Source organism: Scedosporium apiospermum, assembly GCF_000732125.1.
Source record: "Scedosporium apiospermum strain IHEM 14462 chromosome Unknown SEQ_SAPIO_0044, whole genome shotgun sequence".
NCBI classification, from domain to species: Eukaryota; Fungi; Ascomycota; class Sordariomycetes; order Microascales; family Microascaceae; genus Scedosporium; species Scedosporium apiospermum.
This window is the reverse complement of record NW_015971745.1, coordinates 634,369-655,615: the sequence shown is the minus strand read 5'-3', so window position 1 is coordinate 655,615 and position 21,247 is coordinate 634,369. Positions and strand designations below refer to the sequence as shown.

The following is a 21,247-nucleotide window of genomic DNA, read 5'->3' as shown; positions in this document are numbered from 1 at the left end:
GTGTTTGCAAAGGATCTTATTCCGAGATTCGATCCTCGAAAACCGACGCAAACGAGGTTCGAAATGAGGTTAAGAAGGAGTCTTGCTTTGCTCTCTTGCTTGTCCTCAGACTGGGCGGGGACGGGTCTCTTATAAGAGAGAGCATGAGGGACGCTGAAAAAGGAAGCTCGATACTCTATCTTGCTGCATTTGTTTCGCATACATTATCGGATTTAACCGCCAACACAATCGAGAGATATGGCGACAGTGGTATCCGTGGAACCATTCTACTCCTTAAAAGGAGTGCTATGCCCTCCTCTTCACCATGGCGAATATGGGACATGAGATGGCACCTCCACGTTGCACATTATGTTGGAGGCTCCCGCCAGCTGTCGTGATTCGTCCAGAGATATTAACAAAGAACAATGTAAAGTTGCTCCTTTGGTTAAAAGATACGACGTCCAAACACGTGGAGGACTCGAAGGAGGCATGATGTTGCGTTAAGACTTCCTTGTCATAACCTACCATTGTACTTTCGCTCATTTTCTCAGTGTTTCGGCTATTCCCAAGAAGAATGAGCATTTCCAGCTTATCTACGGGATATAAATCAGTGTATACTGTAATTTCAACAGGATCCGAAATTCAGTTCCCGCGGAAATTCATAATGAATGATCTCTCTGGCTGCTGCCCCAATTGTTAAGGTTCAATCTATCATGGCTCTTTATAAATCTTAAAATCCTAATAATATATAGTAACACCTCGGTCGGTAGTAAAGGCTTCTTGACGTGGACTTTGCTACGGATGCGACAGTGAGAATGAAGCAGTAGTTGGGATGCCCGCTATCAATGAATCCTGGGGTGTGCTGCGGTTCCGGAGGAGCTGAGGTGTGGCATCGCGCACGTGACACCCAAGCTCCCTCAAATCGGGATCAGGATACCTCATTAGCACAAGCCACAACTACATCACCACCAACGAACACACGACCAGCAGCAAAGTCCTTTTAATCCCCAGACTCGCCTGAACCTGGGCGAACACACAGCTCACCATGTCTCCCAATTTACTCGTGCTCATCTTCGCGGTCGAGCTATCCATCTACATTGTTAATTCCGTCGGTGCAGGTGCAATCAACAGCCTAGTACGTGTCACCAACTTCACGCATGGCATGGAGCTCCCATTAGCCCGAGACGACGCTAACCCTGCTCTTCTAGATATGGGGCCTCCTGAATCGCCTTCCGATTGAGACGTCGAAGCTAGTAGTCGAGAACCGAAAGCTCCAGAAAGAGTATCTGAAAGTGCGACTCGAGTTGAACGCAACTAGCAGCCAGGACCAGTTTGCGAAGTGGGCGAAGCTGAGGAGGCAGCATGACAAGCTCCTCGAGCAGCTCGAGAAGAAGAGTACGCGCCGAAATTCAAATCCCCCTGTGCCATAAGAAACCGTTGGCGCAGAGAGGAATCTGAAAGTCTTGAACACAGAGCTGGAGATGCTGACAGACTCTTCTTCCACAGAGGCCGAGATGACCGCCGCGAAAGCCAAGTTCGACAGCAGCATCAGCATTGCCCGGCTCCTCCTCACGAAAGCGCCGCATTTCCTGCTGCCCATGTGGTATGCGAAGGAGCCCATGTTCTGGCTCCCGCAAGGCCTCTTCCCTTACTACGCCGAATGGTTCCTTTCGCTGCCCAAGGCCCCTCTTGGTAGCGTCAGCATCCTCTCGTGGCAGGTGGCCTGCACCGTGGTTATCACGCTGGTCTCGGACGCTCTCGTGGCTCTCTATGCCCTTGTTGCCACGTCAGCGAGCAAGGATGCGGCGGGAGTGAAGGTGCCCGGAAGGACGGGTACGCCGACCGCTGGTCAGAGCGAGGAGAAGAAGGAACTATAGACTGTATGGTATGATAGAAGGCATTATGTTTACGAACAAGAAAAAACCAAGCGCATTGATTTTAATTGTATGGCGGCGACCTGGAAGCCGGAAGCCGGAAACAAAAATTTGTATCATTATGAAATAATGTATCTCGTAGAATTTGACACAAAGCTCTTCATTTGACGAAGGCTCTGCAACACGACGGAGACTACTCTTGGCAGAGTATTTGGGATTTTTCTAGGCATCTTATTGACTCTAAGGACCACTGCGCTCCTTGCGGAGGGTCTTCAAAGCTTCGAAAGCGCCAGCGGTCGTTGTCGGACTCCATAATCGGTGATTGGTTTCTACTACTCATATCGTAGGAGCGGTTGCATCCAAGGACCTACCGTTATTGCATTGCTATAGAATATTCTCATGAAGGCAGGTGCCTTAGATCTATGCAATGTTGCTCATCTTGGAGCGTCCTGGTTCGGACTGAATGGTGGATGTGTTGAGGATTTCTGGGTTGAGTTTGTGGTACCTTGGAAATTTTTCTTCCGATTCTTGTAGTTTTAAGAAGAGTGCCTGTTATGTAAGCGCCGGGTTTCGTTTCGGCGTTGGAATAACACTAAAAATTGGCAATTAGGGCGTTGTGGGGCATAGCCGCCCAAATCCAGGCTGACTAAAAGCGGTGCCTGGAAGCTGCAGAGGCCAAGGCTGCACCGTTGAGGTCATCCAGCGTTGCATCCCCATGCCTTAAATCTGTCCCTTCAAGATCCGACGCCCCAAGAAACCCAATATCCCACAACAACTCATGCGCCAATCCTCTCCATAACCAACTCCAAGTTGAAAATCAGCTCCGCGCTGTTCTGTCGAAACCATGGGCTCCTCAACCTGGGAAAAGTGGGTTTTAACAACTCTGAGAACACACCTCTAACTAATGGCGACCCTCCACTAACACGCACACTCTCCCCAGCATCCGAGGACTCGTCATCTTCTTCGGACCCATTCTCCTCCCCAAAGCCATCTCCTACTACCGCCAAGTCCGAAACGCCCCCCGCGCACAAGGCATATCCATCCAACCCCTCCCACCTTCCGTCTCCCGCGCCCTCACCGTCCTCTTCGGTGTCGCGCTCCTCCTCCTAGCTCTCACCCTCCCCGTCTTCTCCCCCGAAAATGTCTTCACAGCAACGCAATCCCGCCTCCAAATCCCCCCAGACGTCCTCTTCAACAGGCTCTCCACCCTCCGCCCCAACGAGACCCTAACCCCGTCCGACGAGGCCCTCCGCGCCCGCTTCGTAAACATGGAATCCCGCCTGCTCTACCTCAAGTACGGGCCCGATGTCCTGACCGGCTGCACGTTCTGCACCTCCGAAGACCCCAAGGTCTACTACTTCTACGCCCTCCCCTCCCTCCTCGCCCCTCACCTCTTCAACCTCTTCGCCATTGCCCTCGTCACATCCCGCCCCCTCTCCCAAACTTACGGAGGGAAATGGCGACGCCCCGCCACCATGGCCGCTATCGCCCTCGCGGCCCTTGACCTCTACCTCGTCAACTCGTACAACTACCAACTGAACGCGCGCGCCCTGCGCGTCGGAGAAATCGACTTCTTCTACTGGCGCGCAAGGGTCTACCGCCTCCTCGTCCTCGCAGCCCTCGATGGCCTCCTCGGCTGGCTCATGTACCTATCCTCCACGCACCGCGCCTTCGTCGACGCCCCTAGCCCCGCCGTGCGCGCCGAGGCTGTCGTCCTCTCTTTGAGTAAGCTCAAGGCGAAACTTAATGCGTTGGGGACCGTTATGAATACCGTCAGTCGCGATGACGAGCTGCGGCGCCAGAATGCGGCGTATTGGGTCCAGGAGGGGAATCTAATGCGGACGGTTATGGAGGAGAGGGAGGTTATTGAGAGCGTGAATAATGCGCTGGAGAACGGGAGGCTTAACGTTTCTGCTATTTCGAAGGATGCGGAGAGTTATGCTGAGCATATCACGGCGAATCTGAAGGCGGCGGAGGAGAAAAAGAATAAGTAGATTGGATGATTTCTTTTCCGCTCTATTTTTTTTTTTCCCTCCCACCCTAGGTTTTGAGGTGGTTTGTAGGTGTAAAGTTCTCTCTCTGGTTAGATCTTGAGTTTCTGGGCAGTTGGCGTTCCCCGTGTTTCGTGAAGCATTTGAATGGCAGGTTGGCTGGCGATGTACATGTATAGAGTACGAGTATGTCTCCTTAGTTCGGATATTCAGGAAATCGAGTTCGATGAAACAGAAAACAGCCCACAGAATCAACTCGAGAAGTGCAATAATGATTATATGATGCAATCAATGTTCTCTTACAACCATTAGTCCGTACCCTATAGCATAACGCCCTTGGAAACGAAGAAAATCACCCACAACAAAGATCAAAATGAACAAAAGTGAATCCCCTTTTTAACCCTCTAGCCAGCCCTCGGGCAGTATCTGAGAACCCATAGACCAGATAGTTTGTAGCATGCCAACTCTTAACACACACATACTTCATTCGTACATTCAACCTCCAGCGAAACGCCGGGTCTTCTAGCCCCTAGCATCAGGCCTCGTGCCCGCCGTCGCCGCGCTCGATGCGCTATCCTTCCTCGATCGCTCCTCGGCGCCTTCCTCGGCGCTCCTCTCGAGGAAGCCGGCCCAGAGCTCGGCGAGCGATTCCCTTCCGCTCGAGTTCTCGGCCATGAAGTCAGTGTTGAGCGAGGCGGTGCTAGGCGTCCGTGTGAAGGGGGATAGTGGGAGTTTGAGAATGCTGGAGGAGGTGCCGGGGCGGGCGAGGCCGGCTTGTTCTCGTTGTTCGTCTGTCCAGTTGAGGTAACCGGCCATGACTTGGAGGATCTGGAAGCGCTTGGGGTCTGAGCGATCTAGAGTAAGGAAGTGGAGGAGGTGATTCGTGACGATTTGCCTGGAACAAGTTAGATAAAACGAAGTGAGAATGAACCAGAGAATGATCGTGGTATCATAGGAACAACAACAACATACCTGTCGACGCTGTCCTCAGGCTTTGTCTTCTTAAGATACCTCAGAGCCTTGGTCAAGTGGTCGTTGAGGACAATAGCCTCGTGCCGCAGCTTGCCGATAAGGAGGTTCTTCTCCTTGACCTCCTTCTCGAACGGCATACATCGCTCGAGCTCATGACGGAGCTTAGCTTTCTCCTCTTCCGCCTGTTGTACCCGCGCATCTGCTTCTTGGACGGACTTCTCAAGAGTCTGGACTTGCTCGACCATCTCTCGGAGCTCCTTTCTCCTCGCCTCTTGGATCTCTTGAAGAGCCCTCTGCAGGTTGTCAAGTGCGTTAGACTGCGAATCTCGTTCGGCCACGGCGTTCGAGTAGGCATCCTGCACCGCCGAGACCTGGCGCTCAAGCTCCGAGACCTTTTCTTCGAGGCCGTCCTTCACGGACCTCTCCTCCATGGCAATGACCTCCCACTCGCCCATTGCATTTGTCGTCATGTCGACCTCCTCCTTGAGATGTGCCACAAGCTTGGTGAACTCCTCCTTCTCCTTCAGCCAGTTCTGCGCCGAGAGATTATTGCGACTCCTGAGACTCGTCAGCTCTCGCTCGGCCTCGTGCAGCTCCTCCTTTAACCTCCCAACCTCCTTTTCTGTCGCCGCGGAGCTATTCCTGAGCTCTTCATTTTGCGCTTCCAACTCGTCTACCCTGTCTTTGCTCTCTTCTAACTCTTCTCTATCGCGCTTTAGACGATCACTTAACGTGGATTTTATCTTCTCCACCCTCTCTAGTAATGTCTGATATTGCTCTTCGGCGTTCTCCTTTGCGGCGTTCGCTTCCTCGACTTCGGTCTTGAGCTGTTCAATCTCGTCGGCATGAGATTTGTTCAGGTTTTCGAGCTGTTTTCTTAATTCCTCGACCTCCGCGTGGAGGGATTCTCTGTCATTCCCCATGGCTATTAGCTTCGAGGATGCATCGAGGGTCGCCGACTCGATAGGTTTGACGGGTTCGACAGATTCAGCGGCTACGGTGTGGCCGTTGCTCGCTGGCTTTTCTTCGGGTTCTGGTATTGAGGTTGAGGTTATCTCGTCCGTCGTCGTCACCTCGGGATTTGGTTCGTCGTTAAAGGTGTCCTAATCGTGGAGATTGGGGTTGCCCCTCCGCGTTAGGCTGTCCGTGGCGGCAGTTTCTCGGAACAAGCTTCTAGAATCATACCTGAACAGGGGTCCCAGTAACTTCAGAGCCCTCGTCCTTGCCTCCAGGTGCATCGCCATTGCCCGTATTCACTACAGGATCTTTGGGCTTGTTCGCATTCTTCTTCTTTTTACCACTTTTCTTCTTCGCTCCTGTTCGGTCCAATCGAAGAATAAGGCCATTAGTCCCAAGATAGCTTAGCTGGCCTGTATGCACAGCAGAGAATACGAAAGGAGGGGTGTGAGGGACTGTGATTGTTCTGCGTATAGTGTATGCGAGTGGGGGCTCTTCCTGGTCCCGCCACGTTGGATGGAGGACACAGTTTTCTGGTTAATCTGAGGGTGCCAATCGGAATGGAAACCTACCAGTTGCAGCCGATCGTGTAGGGTCAGTTGGCGCAGATGGTGACATGGTGGGTGGAATGGGATGGCGACGTTATGGAAGAGGCATCAGGAGGGTTCGCTGGATTCTCGGGAATTTCTTCTTGGAATTGTCGCCGGTATGGGCTCACGATGTTCGAGGGAGGGTTTGTTTGTTTGTCGGACGCAGTTGAGGATGATACGCACTAATAAGACACGGAGTGTTCAATTGTTCTCCAAGTCTAAGTATATGGAACACGAATCTTGAGGTTCGACTACGTAAGCGAGTTTGCGATTTTGTGACAGAAAGTGTACAATTGCAGTCGGATGCCCCCCACCACTAGGCAAAGAGTATATAATACGAAGGAGACAATGGTTGGGAGGAATGCGACGATGTAGAGACGGAATGCGGTTTATGCCACCTTAGCTTGAAGCTATGTCATTTAACAAGCCTTCCATTTAGCGTCCTGGATTGGGCTTTCGAGTTGTTCATCCTGGCAATATCCCGTCTCCTCGAAACGTCGTTTTCATTCTCATGGCTTGGGGCTGGCGAGGCATGATTAGTCATCGAATAGTCTGGGCAACGGCGACGATAAAGTTTCTTTCCCCAAGCGCCGAGTCGCATGCACTTTTCCTCTCCTCTCCTCTATACATATTTTCATCTTCGGTCGCTTTTCTCTTGAATAAGACCATTTTTATGGCTTCTTCATACTCGTAACCGAAGTAGAGAGACACTACCCTTTATAATCCCGCGGCTTGCCTATTTTGCTACAGGTGTTGTGGGTTCGCTATGGGCTGACATGTAATAGACTGAAAAGAGAGAAACAAAAATGAAGCCGTGCGATTATATGCGAATTCATGAACCTAGACTTAAACTCCCGTGTAATAATACGTATGAAATAATCAATCCCTACGCCTTTGACTTTCCTTTCTTTGCTTTTACCGCTTTCTTGGCCTTGGACGTTTTAGTTGCCGACTTCTTCTCAGGCTCCTCCACAATCTCGGGTCCCGCAGGGGGCTCGGGAAGCGCCTTAGGAGCCTCCTCGACCTCTGCTGGCTTCTTCTTCTGCTTCTTCTCCTTCTTTTCCGTCTTCTCCACCTTCTCAGCAGCCTCCTCAGCAGCCTCCTCAATCTCAGCAGGCTTGTCCTGTGCCGCCGGTGGAGGAATGGCCTTTAGAGTAGGAGCATCGAACTTGTAGCCAAGCTCCTTCAACTTCAACGCCTTCAGCGTCCTTCTCCTCTGCTCCCTCGTGACTCTCCTCTCCCATGCCGATTGCGTCGCGGGCTTGTCCAGCTTGTTTCCGATCATCTTATTCCACGGCACCTTCTTAAATCGGCGATTGGCTCCGATCCAAAGATCCTTGTGGACCCTCTCTAGAGGGACAACCTTGCACTTGAGAATGTGGCCAAAAAGGAGGTAGTTGTCCATGGTCTTGGCGACAATCTCGGCCGTAGTCTCCTCAGCAAACTCGATAAAGGCAAAGTGCTTGCTCGCGCCCGTCCTCTTGTTCCTCGACAGCCTCAGCCGGTTGATAGGACCGAACTGCGAAAAGTACTGCCTCATCTCGTGCTCGTAAAAGCCGTGGGGGATGCGACCGACGTATACGATGCCGGGCTTTTCGTTTCGGGCAGCCTCTATCGCCTTCCTTTCCTTCTTGCTGAGCTTGGGTATCTTGCCGACGTCTTGGCCTTCTTCGAATTGGGCCATCGCCTGGTCGAGTTCCTCCTGCTCGTCACCACTGTCGATTTCGGCAGCCAGGGCTTCGGCCTCGTTGTCGCCGGCATTGTCGTCGTCTTCCTCGGCGTCGGATGCGTTTTCTCGCACAACAAGCGCGGATTCGGCAGCGGCCTCGTCGTTCCCAGAATCGTTCGCTACCTCTTCGGACTTCTTGCTCTTCTTCTTGTTCTTCTTTGAAGGCTTCTCCTGCACTGTCGTCTTTCCAGCATTCTCTTTCTCGACTGCCTTGACGGCCTTCAACTTCTTTGATTTCGAAGCAGGCTCTTCCTCGGAAGCTACAACGACGAAAAAAAAAGAAGGTTAGGCCGTTTGTTGCATATGGGAGAACGAGGTTGTCGATATTCTTACCCTTCCGCTTCTTAGCTTCAGCAAGCTTAGACTTGCCATTCTTCAAGGCAGCGCCTGTTTCCATCGTTAGTAAATTTGAAGACGAGATTAATCTCCTTCTATAATATACCTTTGGACTTGACCTTGGGTTCGACTGCCATTTTGTATGAGTTATGGGGGTATCTCGAAATGGTTTCGGCTTTGGAGGCGGGGACAGGACCGACAAGACTGCTAAAGAATTTTGACCAGGAAAAAAAATCCTTTTTCTGCCAGTGAAATTAGGGCGGTGAGCTCGGTCAGAGATTGACGATAGATTTTCATTGGACAAAATCCTCGGTGTAGAGGTGGGGTAGATTGAGGGCCAATCATGCGTTCTCGATAGCCCCTGCTCTGATTAGAACATTTTCACCTGGGGGTCTCTTCCAGCCAGAGAGCGGCGGGGGGGGTCTTTCACTCAAGAAGCCAACACAGCATCAAGAGATATCAATTAAGCAGATGTTTTGAATGGAGCTGAATATGTACCAACGACTGAGATTATTTCGTCGTCCGGTTCCTCTCTGTGTCACATAAGGAATCATTGATACCAAGCGAGAAGAAATTGGTGACATACTTCACCACCTTCACCACTACTAATGTTTGGAAGCCTAGACCTTCCTCCCTTGTAACAGTTCTCACCATCTGCCAAACTTGCACCCTTCAACAACGCTTGCGGTTCGTGGAAACTCGGCATCGTTGGCTTTAAATTGAGAACTCATCGCCATTCGTAATTTCAATTCCTTATCAATCCATCACTCCCCGGGCACCGGCGCAACGACCATTATCATCAACTTCTTCAAGCCTTCACAATGGAGAACCAAAACCAAGAACTCAGCCATGACGACATATGGGATGACTCCATGCTCGTGGATTCATGGAATGAGGCGTTGGCGGAGTACAAGGTAATCTCAAAAGCCCAGATGTTCAGATCAGACAACAAGCCAGAGAGAATTCGTAGTTGACAGGCTCCCATCTAGAAATACCACAGCATACACGTCACGGGCCTCCGACCAGAGGAGGAAATAGAAGGGGGAGAAGAGGAAGAAGAGATCCGAACAGAGTGAGCATCCCAAATCTTCATGACAGTAGCCGCGCGTCCCCATTAAGGCATGAGCCCGGTCGTCAGAGGGGTCCCACATAGAACACAATCGATGTTGAAAAGGGAACACCGAATCTGAGATAGAGTGATCTACGTTAGGACTCGTGCGCCGACGGAAGCGACACATGCGCAGGCTGAGATAGGCGCCGCAAAACCAACTACCATCGAGAGTGAAACGGGGAATGATCGCTCAGATGTAAGTAAGGCTGCTGTTCACTGTCTCCCTCTCCCTTTCCTTGCATTGCTGCTACCCGTCCGGAGGATACCTTGAGCAGATCCGAGTCGATCAAAAAAGCTTGGTATTTTCTTTCAGGCAGTTTACGTGAACGAAGAGCTAAATGATCATACTTGTCTCTACAGGCAGTTGTTTCGGAGCAACATGCCCGCGTTGCTGAGGAAGTATCATCACAACCGGCGATTTCTGCTCCGCCAGGTCTGCTGGGCTCAGGTCAGTGCGAGTTTTATCCCCTTGGGCGGTTTTTTCGTCTCTTCTCTGGTCTTCTTCTTCGCTATTTTTACTAACTGGAGGGGGGATCCGTAATGGTGGCTTAGTGCAAGACGAAGGACTTAAGAGACTCTTGATGTCTTGGTATTACGCAGGATACTACACAGGACTATACGAAGGCCAGCAGAAGAGGAAAGAATCCACGGGATGACAGGGTATGAAATGCCAAAGGACACGGGATGTCAAAAGTCCGTAGTTTGGTCAAGATGGCAGGAGAGTTCGTCTGTGGGGGCTGCCCGCTGGTTGTCAAGCTCGGAGGTGGCAGTACACCTTGGCAGTGTAAGTGATCGACAGGGAAGCTCAAATTCTGTAACGAGATCTGTTCCAAAGCATTGGCGGAAAAGCGCCTTTCCAGTCTGAGGATGGGAGGGATAATCCCGTTCGCCACCAAGGTAACGTTGAGGCTAAATTCTACGGTGCAACGGTATTACTGTACACCACGTAAACTACACTTGCCCAGGTCGTTATCTGCGATGTGGAGTGAAAACTTGCCTAGATTTTTAGAGACACTGGCGGCCTTGAATCCACGTGCTAGGGCGCAAGGATTCTGCTTCCTGAAGGTGCAGGGACCTCGCAATGGAGGGAGGGCTATCCCTCGAAAGAAGGAGCTTGACACTCTCAACCCTTTGGCACTGATCTATTAAAGTCCTGGAGGCCGATTGGCCTAGCCACTGTTTCTTAAAACCTTCCAAGTTTCCCCAGTACTACATAGTTGGGATGCATCACTCCCCTCATCTCGATAAGCTCGGCATGGGTCAGGGAGGCGGCGTCGGGAACTCGGCGCATCTATTCTGGCTCCTCGGTATTCACGGAATCGAGCATACGTATGCTCAAGCTAGTTGTAGATAGGAACTGCCTCATTAACGTTTGGCATGGGCTGTATGGTTGACTACAGTAGAAAGATTGAAGGGGACAATCTCTCAATTAAGGAATTGTAGGCCTTGATCTGTCCAGTTCCTTCCTCTCTCACTCAAGGGTCTTTCGAAGCGAGGAATCTCGAAATCAAATTGTCGCTACGAGCTTAAATCTGCCAAGAGCGTCCAAAACCAATCAATAAGTTTCGACGGTGGGAATCAAAAAGCTTGGCATCCCATGTCGCGACCTGGTCGAATGGAATCTTTGGGAAGCCCGTATTGGGGAATCACTTGGAATAATCCCCGAATGAGTGAGCACGCAATATATCGGTGGCTCAGATCAAGGACGGAATGGATTGAGCCCCACCGCCGACTCCTTTCAAGAAGTCCCCAAACACTTCAAAGTTGCTGATAGGGGATATCCAAGGACAAGTGTAGGGATGTTTGTGGGGCGGAGACACGCAACTGAAGTGATGCCGCCACGGAAGCGAGCAACCTTGGAATTAAACAGACGAAATCAAGATTGATGAGAGCGATGGTTTGTAAGTTTTTTTTTTGGGAGGCTCAGAAGGCTGGCGGATTTGAGAATGGAAAGCAACCAGATCCTTGCCGCCACTGCTTGTTTCATGCCAGTGCTCTGTGTTTGAGATGTTGTCGAGGTACTTGGGGCCATGTGTACGCACTGTGCATTTCCAGCCATAAAATGCACCCGAATAAAACTTCTGCACGATATAAACACTGTGCACGCTACCCCTTTGCTTCAGGTTCTTCAGGGGCGGTGGCAGGGGAAGTTCCGAGCTCCGAATGTTTAAAGTTGTGGAGACTAAGGAACGGCTCTGCTGCAAGATCCAATGCCGGGATGGACGAAAAGTTTAATCCTCTGTTCACTGTCCACTATTCGCTACTCGCCCGTGGGATCAGGGAGATGAGCATTCAGAACCGCTGCCTTTTTCCACAGAAAATCTGACAGGAGTCCTCCTCCTATTCGCATCAGGAATATGGAGTGGAGAGAACGAAAAGCGAGATTGCAATGTAAGCGAAAACCATGCACTAAGACGCTTGGCTCTTGTCGATGCTGAAGGGTAAGGGTCATGGCGGAGAAAATAGAGTCGCTGTGCAGTGTATAGTAATCTCCCTCTCGTTGCATTTTGTACCCAAGGATTACTTTTAAGAGCAAGGAAGCTTGGTGAAGTCAAAGTCTGAGCGATTGCCTCATTAGGCAATTGTACAAGGGCACCCAAAATGCTAAACACGATCCGAGACGATTCTTGTCAGAGCAACCCCGTGCCCAGCCCTCGCAAGCCTTACAACGACCTCGTACCTTTTTTTAGAGGCTTAAGTCTGACCCTGCAGCATTGAGGGCTACGGCGACGGTCTGGAATCTGGCCCCCTTCAGTAAGCGGGAGGGCGGCTCTGTCCATCGGGGTCGTCGAGAGCTCCGAAAGAAGGGGGCGTAACTTAAAGTTCACCAATGATGAACCGCGAAGAAACACAACTGGGCCGTGGTACCTCTCGGAGTACCTCGATCCCGCCTCGGCATCCACGCCCCAAGTCACCCTTGACGACCAAGTACGAAGTACCTCCCAACGTCACTTCGTCCCTTCACACACACACTCTCACTCACTCACACCCACGATACGCCGCATGGAACATCGGCTCCCCTGCTTTCCTTCAACCGCTGCATCAGAACCGAAAGCCATGGCATTGCTACCACCACTAGGATTATTCGGACGTACCTGGCCCCGAGCGTCATCCCCACCATGAGAAGCAGGGAAGATTAACTAGTCTTGTTTCGAGACCTCACCCACACCCCCCCTCCCCTTTTGGGTCCTTTGGTCCCGTCAGACAAGGGACACTGGAGATCGTCATGCTCCCCCGATTTAAGCCGGCCCATTCCCACCTCCCACCGCGAAGGCGAAAGGGAATCTTGTTTCTTTCTTCCCATTTCTCTTCTTCAAGTCGTCGTCGCCTGTGTGTGTCGTTCATTTCTTCCGCACTTTCGTTCTCCTTCCTCCTCCGGTGTTTCCTATTATTCAATTCTCCCCGAGCAGGACCTCGACCATCCAGAACAACCCTTTCCAACATTTTCGATTAAACTCAAGTCTCTCACTTCTTCGGCGCGGACCGATTATCGTTTCTCTCGTGTTTTTCGTACGATTTCGTTTTTCTTTTTTTTACAGCTCAAATTCTTAATCTACAACCATCAAGATGAAGTTCTCGAACGCGTTACAACTCCTTCTTGCTCCCTTGGCCGTTGCCAAGTCCGCTCGCACTAGCAGGCAGATTAGGAGGGATCCCAACGTCGGCGTTGGCAGTGTTGCTGGCGTTGGTGGTGTTGCTGGCGTCGGTGGTGTCGCCGGTGTTGGTGGTGTTGGCGGTGTCGTTGGAGGCGTCGGTGCTATTGGAGGCATTGGCCTCGGTGCCATCAGCGGCGTCAACGCCGTCATCGTCTGGGTTAACCAGGGTGGTGGTCTTCCTCCCACCACTCTCAACCAGCAAGTGACTGTGACTCAGACCGTCACCGTCCCCGCGGGCGCTGCTCCCACCGCCATTGCTGGCGTCGACGGTGTCTCCACCACCATCCAGCCCGGTGCTAGCGGTGTCATTGCCGGCACCGGTGCCACCCATTCCGTCGACGTCGGTGGTCCTCAGGGTCTCTCCTTCTTCCCTCAGGAGGTCGCCGCCAATGTTGGTGACATGATCATCTTCACCTTCTACGGCCAGAACCACACCGTCACCCAGTCCGCTTTCGACACCCCCTGCGACCCCCTCGCCGGCGGCATGGACTCCGGCTTCATGGCCAACCCCGACAACACCATTGTCCCCCCTCCCCAGGTTGCCATGCAAGTCATGACCACCGACGCCCTCTGGATGTTCTGCGCCCAGGGCAACCACTGCGGCCGCGGCATGACATTCTCCATCAACCCCACCGCCGCCAAGACACACGCTCAGTTCCAGGCCAACGCCATCGCCCAGCGCGGAGGTGACCTCCCTGGCACCGCCATCACCGGCGGAACTGGCGCTGCTCCCGCAGACAACGCCGCCCCGGCCCCTGCCCCTGCGGCTCCCGCTCCCGTCGACCCTGCCTCTTCTGCTGTGGGCTCGGCCGACCCTGCCGCCTCTTCGGTTGATGTCGCCGCGCCTGCTCCCGTCAACCCCTCCATCGCCTCCTCGGGCTCCATTCCCGTCGCTTCTGCTCCCGCGTCTGTTGGCAACAGCGCTACCCTCGGTGGAGGCATCGTTATGGGCCAGGGCACCATCGGAGCCGATGGCTCTTGCCAGTGCGCCGTTCAGTGCGCCGGGGGCGCTTTCCCCGACCCTGCTACCCAGGGTCTCAACGCTTTCGGTGGTGTTGCTGGTTAGTTTACTCCCTCTTACAACTCAACAAATAAGACAACCCACTGACAAATTACAATAGGCACGATAGACATGAACTCTGCTGGTGTTGTCGCTGGTGCTGCCGCGCCCGCTGCTCCTGCTCCCGCTGCTCCTGCTCCCGTCACCCCTGCCCGTCGCTAAGCGTCGAGTGGTTTGGTTTTTTGTTGAAGGAGCATACTTCCCTTTGTAGATTTCATGAAAAACACAAAAAAGGAAAGCCAAGAGAACACCTTTCTCCCGCCAGAAGGATAAAAAGGGGAAGTCCGAAGACATCGTTCCAAGAATGATGTGAACGGGGCCGTTTTCCTCATCCCTTTTCTCTCTCTTCCTCCCCCTTCCCTTGGCTCTCTACCGAGAGTCGAGCACTTGGGTTTCTTGATTCCCCTCATCTTCTCTCGCTTCCCCGCGAAAATGGAAAGGGTTATATATATTATATGACTGGTTCGTATTATTTTTTTCTGGATGCGATTAATAGGAATTCATAAATGGATCTTTTTCGTTCTGAAGAACCCCCCTTTTTGTCGCGCCTTCTTTTTTTCTTTCAGATTCCCCTGGTGGAAAGGGGGGTGGGTTGGTGTTTATGCATTTTTTTATTTCTTATTTTTAAGTCGAAAGGAGAATAGACGACGACTGCTTTGAATGAAGAAAATTTCCTAAATTCCTTTTGTGTCGTAAGAAAATCATTTGTTCGTTGTGAGATGAGTCTCGACTGAGAGATATGATCGCCACCCAGGATCTGGCTTGGCGCCAGGAGCTCGAACTCGCCCCTTAATAGTGAGGAGAAAAAGAGAGATCTTCTAAGGAGGATCCTACCGCGCATTTCACAACGAGAAGACAAAGAATTGAGATATCATTTAGTCATTGAACTTGTAGAATGTAAACTTGCCGAAATACACCAAAAACTCCTTCGCTTCATCCACGATCCAGCTTTTCTGCTGTCAAAGCCACCCAGGAGAAATAGGAGATCGGACCACGAGATTCCCTACATCCTGACGAACTCGCAACACTGCATCGTGTGGGAGGATAGTGAGCTGGGCGAGCTCGAGCCTCGAGCCTCGAGCCTCGACTCAAATGGGCTGGATCATCATTTCTTGGCTCCTTCAGCAGCCTTCCTGGCCTCAGCTATAACATGGAATCACATGGTTAGTACCCTGACCACCGTCGCTTCATGGTTTTTCAAAGCAAGTTAGGCATAGGGAGAGATATGAGCCTAGCCTCTCGTCTCGTCCGTCCTCTCTTCGTGCGCGAGGAGGAAGAGAAAAGAGGTAATGAGAACGGCATGGCCTCTCATTTTTTCCTTCTTCTTCTTTCTGCCTTGGTTTAGGGCGTAAGGAATCCTAGATGTAAGCTTACCAGCAGCCTGCTTCTGGCGCATAATCTCAGCGGCCTTTTCCTTGGCGTTCTGCATCTGGGTACCGCTCATGGTGTTGCCTTTTTTCTGCGCGTCCGAGTGAGTTAGGAAACGGTATTTCCAAAACAATTATCAGAAAGAACCTGGTTGGGGCGCGCCGGAGGCCCCTAGCCTCGCGAACTGGCCGATGGTGTATGGGTTAGGCTTTGAGCCCGCCTGATCATGGAGGGAGATCTCGCATGGCTTCCTTCTCGGAGAAGGAATGAACGGGACAAAAAATGATCGCGACTCCAGAAACCGTAATCCACCCGGATGGATAAATCGAGGGGCTAACATACCTGGGCAGCCTGCTTCTTAAGGTTGGCCTCGCGGGCCTTCTCACGCTGGTTACCACGGGACATGATGTTCTCGAAATTAAGCAAGATAGTGTTTTCGTGGGCAGAGAAGAGGTTGGGTTGGGAGGAGGGGAATTAAGTTATGCGGGCGCGTAAAGATGTTGAGGTTGTGAAAAAGAGAAATCAATGGAAAGTCAAGCGCAGAAGTTAGAGACAAGTCGTGTCCTGGCGGCGCTTGCTGACTGGGGCTTTAAGTGCTCATCGGACGAGGGCACAGTGGCAGGGGCACAGTGAGCGTGGGATTGAGGCTGTGCGCTGGGACAATGCCAGTGTAGAAGTACTCAGTGATTCACTTGATAGATTACGCGAGTCGATGTCAATTCAACATGCGCTGGAGGCAACCCAGCTGTGACCATTGTGGCGAACAAAAGGAAAATTCGCACGGTATAGCTTCAGGTTGGACCTGCCAGTACAAAATACCTTCAATTACTTCGTATCTCAGTCATCAACAGTAAGACGGCATTTGAACGACGGTATTGATGAGCCGTCGACTCCAAGTCTCTCGGTCTCGTGTCTTGTATGTTACTATTTCCGCTTTTCTGCCTGCAGTAGTTCTAGACCAATCGACGACAAAGAACATCGCCTGAAGAAACAATGCTCATCTCGAATTTCATCCAGCGAAGGCGCTAATCCCCTTGGCGTGAGATAGCCGCCTGGCCAGAAGACGCTTGGAGATTCAATCTTTGAGATCTTGCCATCTTAGCCGCCCGGTGGATATTATTAGCTCCGAGTCCCCGGCATCATTCGACTGAATCGACAGAGAAGTCCCGAAAGAAAAACATGGCTCACCTTAGGATTCGCAGAGCCCTTGGTCACCTGGATCCTCCAGGACTCTTCTCAAACTCCGTACGGGAGTTTGACATCGTCGTCACTTGTCGAGATCCGGGGCCTGAGTTCATTCTCCTATGTACGAAAGTATGAACTGGGGGTAGTTTACTTATATATACTATTTTCCAAGTGATAGTCGAGTCTGACCGAGATTGCGTTCTAGCTGTCTTTGCAGAGACTACGATTTCTCGCCTGGGGCGAAGCTGCCGGACTGCTCCCGAGTCCGGACGGAACCAGCCCGCGCGATGAAAGACAGAAACTCGCAGCAGAGATCCAGCAAAGTTTAGAAGAAAGCCTGATCGATCTCAGTCTCGTAATAATGGATGCCGAGGTCTTCACCGAGAGGTTCCAGCTTGGAGGGGACGTGCCGGAGAGGGAGAGAGACGCCCAGCGAGCAGCCGCCCTGTCTGTCGGCCTGCCTGTATTTCAGTCAAGGTTCGAAGCGTGCAAAGAACGCATTTGGAGACACAGCCAGAGGGAGCAATCTTCGTGGGTGGTCAGGCGATGGTCCGTGTATGATTTGTCCAAGTTTGCAACCGCCATCGATAAGATCAAGTGCTCGCTCGATGCACTTGAAGGTATTACTAGGTGTTTGGGAATTCTCGAAGAGCAGAAACGCCTCCTTAGACACGAGATTGAACTGGTCACAGTTGAGGCCAGCATCCGGCTCCTAAGCCGGGTCTCATCCCTCGATGAGTCGTCACCGGTTCTGTCAGTCGTCTCAAACGTTGTCAACCGTGCCTTGAGAAGCTTTGCCGAGCCCAGAGGACCGAAGATTTCCCCTGTGTATCAGATGCATCAGACAAAATTGGGTGTCGCCTCGCCCGTTGAAGAAGCTAGTATCTCAGGGACGCAGAAGAATGGCTCATCAATCCAGGTGACCAGCATCAGTAGTAGGAGCGGCGAGAGAAAAGACAATCCAGGCGCCGGTCTATCCGAGCAAGCCGATCTTTGCCAAGCGTGCCGAATTATCACCTTGCCGATGCTCGTCAATGGATTTCGGCATCCTTTAGATTTTGAGGAGGTCCAGAAATCCAAGGACCACTGCCGGTTCTGCGCGCTCCTAGGAGATGCTTACAACACGCAGACATGCATTAATCAAATGAATCTACCTTGCGATAAGATCCATCGCGACCGGTTGCAGTGGGCATTAGAGGCTCTCGGGCCTGGTGTCCGATATGGAATGTTCAAGCTTGATTCTGGTCATTATGGCAGACCCATCCGGATCTACTCCTTGGAAGGTATGTTTCTCGTTTCTTGGCCGGTAAAAAATCCTCCTCAAGTTTCCCGTACAGCCTGATGGGTTGAAAAGAGCTTAAAAATTATTCAAGGATAGAATCGAGTTTGTTCAGTCATGGCATCTTCACGCAAAGAGATTTGCAAGCTGCCTCTTCTCCCCGCAACCTCCGCCTACTACGTACCTGGCTTGACGAATGCCGCTCGACTCACGACGAGTGTCAGCGCGGCCGGTATTCCGGGCACCAGTTCGATGATGTCTCTGGTTCTGCGGCACTTCCCTTCAGGGTCATTGACGTGGGGCCCAGCGATGGATCAGAAGCACCGCGCCTGGTGACTACATCCTACCAGATGATAGGGCGGTACTTGACACTCAGTCACTGCTGGGGCAAGATACAGCCTACAATGACGACTAAAGAGACAATGGCGGCGTGGCATTTGGAGCTTCCTCAGTAACAACTCCCCAAGACCTTCCAGGATGCCATCCGCCTCACGAGGGAGCTAGACGAACGGTTCCTTTGGATCGACTCCCTTTGCATCGTTCAGGATGACCCTGACGACCTTGACACGCAGATAGGACTCATGGGAACAATATTTGAGAAATCGTACTGTACAATAGTGGCTGCTGACGCGAAGGGGCCTAGCGGAGACTTGCCCGACCGAGGCTTGTTCCTAAGTGGAGGAGACATCGTCCGGAGGAGGCCCCTTCTATGGGTGAGGCATCCATTTCCTGCGGTCGAGTCACGATTTGACAACCCGTACGACATGAAGGCCGCCCAACCACCCTCAAAAGGTGAAATGCTGCCGGTCTTCATGGAAAAACATCCCATAAACGAAGGCGATATTTTCTCATTGCAGATCCAAAAGAAAACGTGGTATTCTCGCGGATGGGTCTTCCAGGAAAAGGAGCTCTCTCGTAGATGCATATTTTACACCGAGGAGACGGTCGCGTGGAGGTGCAATCGATACTGGGATACAGAACGGACCGGTGTCCCCGAGCGACGCACGCGAGCCGCCGGGATAAGCCTAGAGGTGAGGACGATTGGAGGTTTCACTTACGGGATTCCCTATGCCGCGAGGAAAGTATGGCAAGCGGCAGTCGAGGAGTACAGCAAGAAGAGTTTGACTTACATCTCTGATAAGGGCAAAGCCATTCAAGGCTTGGAAGAGCGGATGGCGGCCCGCTGCGGTGCCACGTTCCGATTCGGACTCCTTGACTTTGGACCCGAGGACATTCTACTCTCCCAGTTGCTCTGGGTCCCAGACGTCGCCCGTAGTAGCCGGTTGGGTGGTGACCCCGACTTCCCCTGTCCGTCGTGGAGCTGGATGGCGGTGGAGGGCCCGGCAAGGTGGACCGCTAACGAATGCCTGGCCCACCCCGAAGCGCTCTCGGAGGTCAGTTTCGGCGAAGCTACGCCAGATGGCCGACAGGTACTCCGAATCTCCGGGCCGCGTCAAGCTATCGAGATTGGTTCTACTATTAGCGAAATTCCTCATTTTACGCGGTATGAAAGGTGGCCGCCGGAGATCTATTTCGGGTGGGCGGAACTCGCATTGGATTCGGGGACAAACACGATGCGATCGGCAGTCGATGGCGAAATTCTCGGGTGGGTTATCCTGGACACCGAGGAGGACTTGCAGACGGCCGAGATTATAGCGGCTCCGCTGTTGCAGTATGTGAGGCTGGACGATGAGACCGAGTCGATGTGTGTTGACTTTTTGGCATTGGTTAAGGTCTCTGCGCAGGCGAATCTGCCTATGTGTTCTGGTGCCCCCGAGGTCTATCGCCGCGTCGGCAGAGGAAGGGTTCTTAGGTCGGCCTTTGACTGGCTGGAAGGCTGCCAGAGGCACGATGTTGCCGTCGTGTAAATCTCCAATATCTACTCTCTCTTCTGCTGGTGAAGAACTATCCCCCTTGGCTAACGGAATCCTCTGTTCTATACTTAAATTTCTTTGAGAGCATAGAAATTTCTTCGTAAGATACGATATCTATGATTAAACTTATTATCATGTGTATCTGAGAATATCATCCGCACTTATCCCGTGAATAACTCCGAGATTGCAGCTTTAAACGCTAATTCAATCTGCAATGAGGAAAGGAACCGGGTCAAGGGCGTATCTACAGTAGTCTCTCGCTCTCCCGAGTCTCTCGGATTTACATCTCGGGGCTGTTAAAATCGACGCTTCCAAGCTGTATCTAACATCAATCGGATACTCCCGATGGTCTAGTTGGTTCATGACATCTGACTGTAATGGCAACAGTTCAATCAGAGGGTCACCTGTTCGATTCAGGTTCGGGAGATACATTCTTTTTTTTTTTTTTTTGGCGTTTGTACCTCCAGGCCACACAGTGCGGGGGCTTTGGTAGGGGGCACTGGTAATAATCGTGTCACTAGCACTGTAAACTCTGTCGTTCGATACTTTGTAATTGCAGAGAGCGCAGTCTCGCCCACGGTCCGACATCCTCGATGTAATCTAGTATAGCAGGCTTGGTCGACCTGGCTAGGCGCCAGAGAAAGATCGATATCGCCAGAGCCCCTAATTATAGCCATATATGAATCCCTGTAGTCGAGCTCAGCGCTTAGATCGTCTCTGAATTGCTCGCCATCGAGGTCTTACAAGTCTTACGAGGATGGCTTGTTGACCAATACATTCGACCGGTTAATGACTCGTAGATTTCCTTTTGTCCATTTTATTTGAAAACTGTGGCGACACGTTGATGCAACACATCCCGTTCATCTCGTCGACATTTTCATGCTTCAGGTGTCTTGCTGGAGGATGAAAGCTGTGACAGGTTTCAGAATGCCTGCCCAACTTATCGACAGGAACGGCCAAAGATGTCTCCTGACGAACCCGAAGCTTGGGGAAAGGAAACCACTGCATCGAAGCGTCGTCAACAGATATTATTTTTTAACGCTTGAGAACCCCGTCGAGATTACAGTCGCATCTTGGATTAAAACATGAGTAATCAGAATCCATTCCAGTCTACGATGCATAATGTGGAATTTTTCGAAGACGTAGAAACCTACATAGCTCCCGTTGTATGGCGCGAGTCTTGCGGATCGCCAACCAGAGATCCCGACACTTGAAGGAAGCTCGCAGCGCAGGTCAAAGGGAAATTAAAATTCTTTTTTGTCGACTCCAGGCCTTCGAGATCACCT

The 21,247-nt window shown here is 51.8% G+C and overlaps 8 protein-coding genes across 8 annotated transcripts; 5 read left to right on the top strand and 3 right to left on the bottom strand.

The window, feature by feature from the left end:
* Positions 1 to 1,024: 1,024 nt before the first annotated feature.
* Positions 1,025 to 1,856, top strand: SAPIO_CDS1030 (uncharacterized protein; the record flags this gene model as incomplete). The annotated part of the gene is made up of 3 exons (XM_016783910.1): positions 1,025 to 1,114; positions 1,188 to 1,374; positions 1,486 to 1,856. The coding sequence occupies 3 exons, from the start codon at positions 1,025 to 1,027 to the stop codon at positions 1,854 to 1,856; spliced, it is 648 nt and encodes a 215-aa protein (XP_016645960.1).
* Positions 1,857 to 2,697: 841 nt separating this feature from the next.
* On the top strand, positions 2,698 to 3,847 carry SAPIO_CDS1029 (uncharacterized protein; the record flags this gene model as incomplete). The annotated part of the gene is made up of 2 exons (XM_016783900.1): positions 2,698 to 2,720; positions 2,794 to 3,847. 2 exons carry the CDS (start codon positions 2,698 to 2,700, stop codon positions 3,845 to 3,847), a joined length of 1,077 nt encoding a protein of 358 aa, XP_016645959.1.
* A 519-nt stretch (positions 3,848 to 4,366) lies between these two features.
* SAPIO_CDS1028 (uncharacterized protein) lies at positions 4,367 to 6,391 on the bottom strand (the record flags this gene model as incomplete). The annotated part of the gene is made up of 4 exons (XM_016783892.1): positions 4,367 to 4,739; positions 4,817 to 5,919; positions 6,002 to 6,132; positions 6,346 to 6,391. 4 exons carry the CDS (start codon positions 6,389 to 6,391, stop codon positions 4,367 to 4,369), a joined length of 1,653 nt encoding a protein of 550 aa, XP_016645958.1.
* Positions 6,392 to 7,249: 858 nt separating this feature from the next.
* Positions 7,250 to 8,565, bottom strand: SAPIO_CDS1027 (uncharacterized protein; the record flags this gene model as incomplete). The annotated part of the gene is made up of 3 exons (XM_016783885.1): positions 7,250 to 8,352; positions 8,426 to 8,479; positions 8,535 to 8,565. 3 exons carry the CDS (start codon positions 8,563 to 8,565, stop codon positions 7,250 to 7,252), a joined length of 1,188 nt encoding a protein of 395 aa, XP_016645957.1.
* Positions 8,566 to 9,249: 684 nt separating this feature from the next.
* On the top strand, positions 9,250 to 10,195 carry SAPIO_CDS1026 (uncharacterized protein; the record flags this gene model as incomplete). The annotated part of the gene is made up of 5 exons (XM_016783877.1): positions 9,250 to 9,342; positions 9,418 to 9,500; positions 9,639 to 9,735; positions 9,900 to 9,987; positions 10,140 to 10,195. The coding sequence occupies 5 exons, from the start codon at positions 9,250 to 9,252 to the stop codon at positions 10,193 to 10,195; spliced, it is 417 nt and encodes a 138-aa protein (XP_016645956.1).
* Positions 10,196 to 13,106: 2,911 nt separating this feature from the next.
* On the top strand, positions 13,107 to 14,417 carry SAPIO_CDS1025 (Uncharacterized protein; the record flags this gene model as incomplete). Its single annotated transcript, XM_016783870.1, has 2 exons — positions 13,107 to 14,256; positions 14,317 to 14,417. 2 exons carry the CDS (start codon positions 13,107 to 13,109, stop codon positions 14,415 to 14,417), a joined length of 1,251 nt encoding a protein of 416 aa, XP_016645955.1.
* A 1,069-nt stretch (positions 14,418 to 15,486) lies between these two features.
* Positions 15,487 to 16,028, bottom strand: SAPIO_CDS1024 (uncharacterized protein; the record flags this gene model as incomplete). Its single annotated transcript, XM_016783863.1, has 3 exons — positions 15,487 to 15,707; positions 15,771 to 15,843; positions 15,966 to 16,028. The coding sequence occupies 3 exons, from the start codon at positions 16,026 to 16,028 to the stop codon at positions 15,487 to 15,489; spliced, it is 357 nt and encodes a 118-aa protein (XP_016645954.1).
* Positions 16,029 to 16,802: 774 nt separating this feature from the next.
* On the top strand, positions 16,803 to 19,955 carry SAPIO_CDS1023 (uncharacterized protein; the record flags this gene model as incomplete). The annotated part of the gene is made up of 4 exons (XM_016783859.1): positions 16,803 to 16,937; positions 17,014 to 18,091; positions 18,187 to 18,374; positions 18,564 to 19,955. 4 exons carry the CDS (start codon positions 16,803 to 16,805, stop codon positions 19,953 to 19,955), a joined length of 2,793 nt encoding a protein of 930 aa, XP_016645953.1.
* Between the last annotated feature and the right edge of the window lie 1,292 nt (positions 19,956 to 21,247).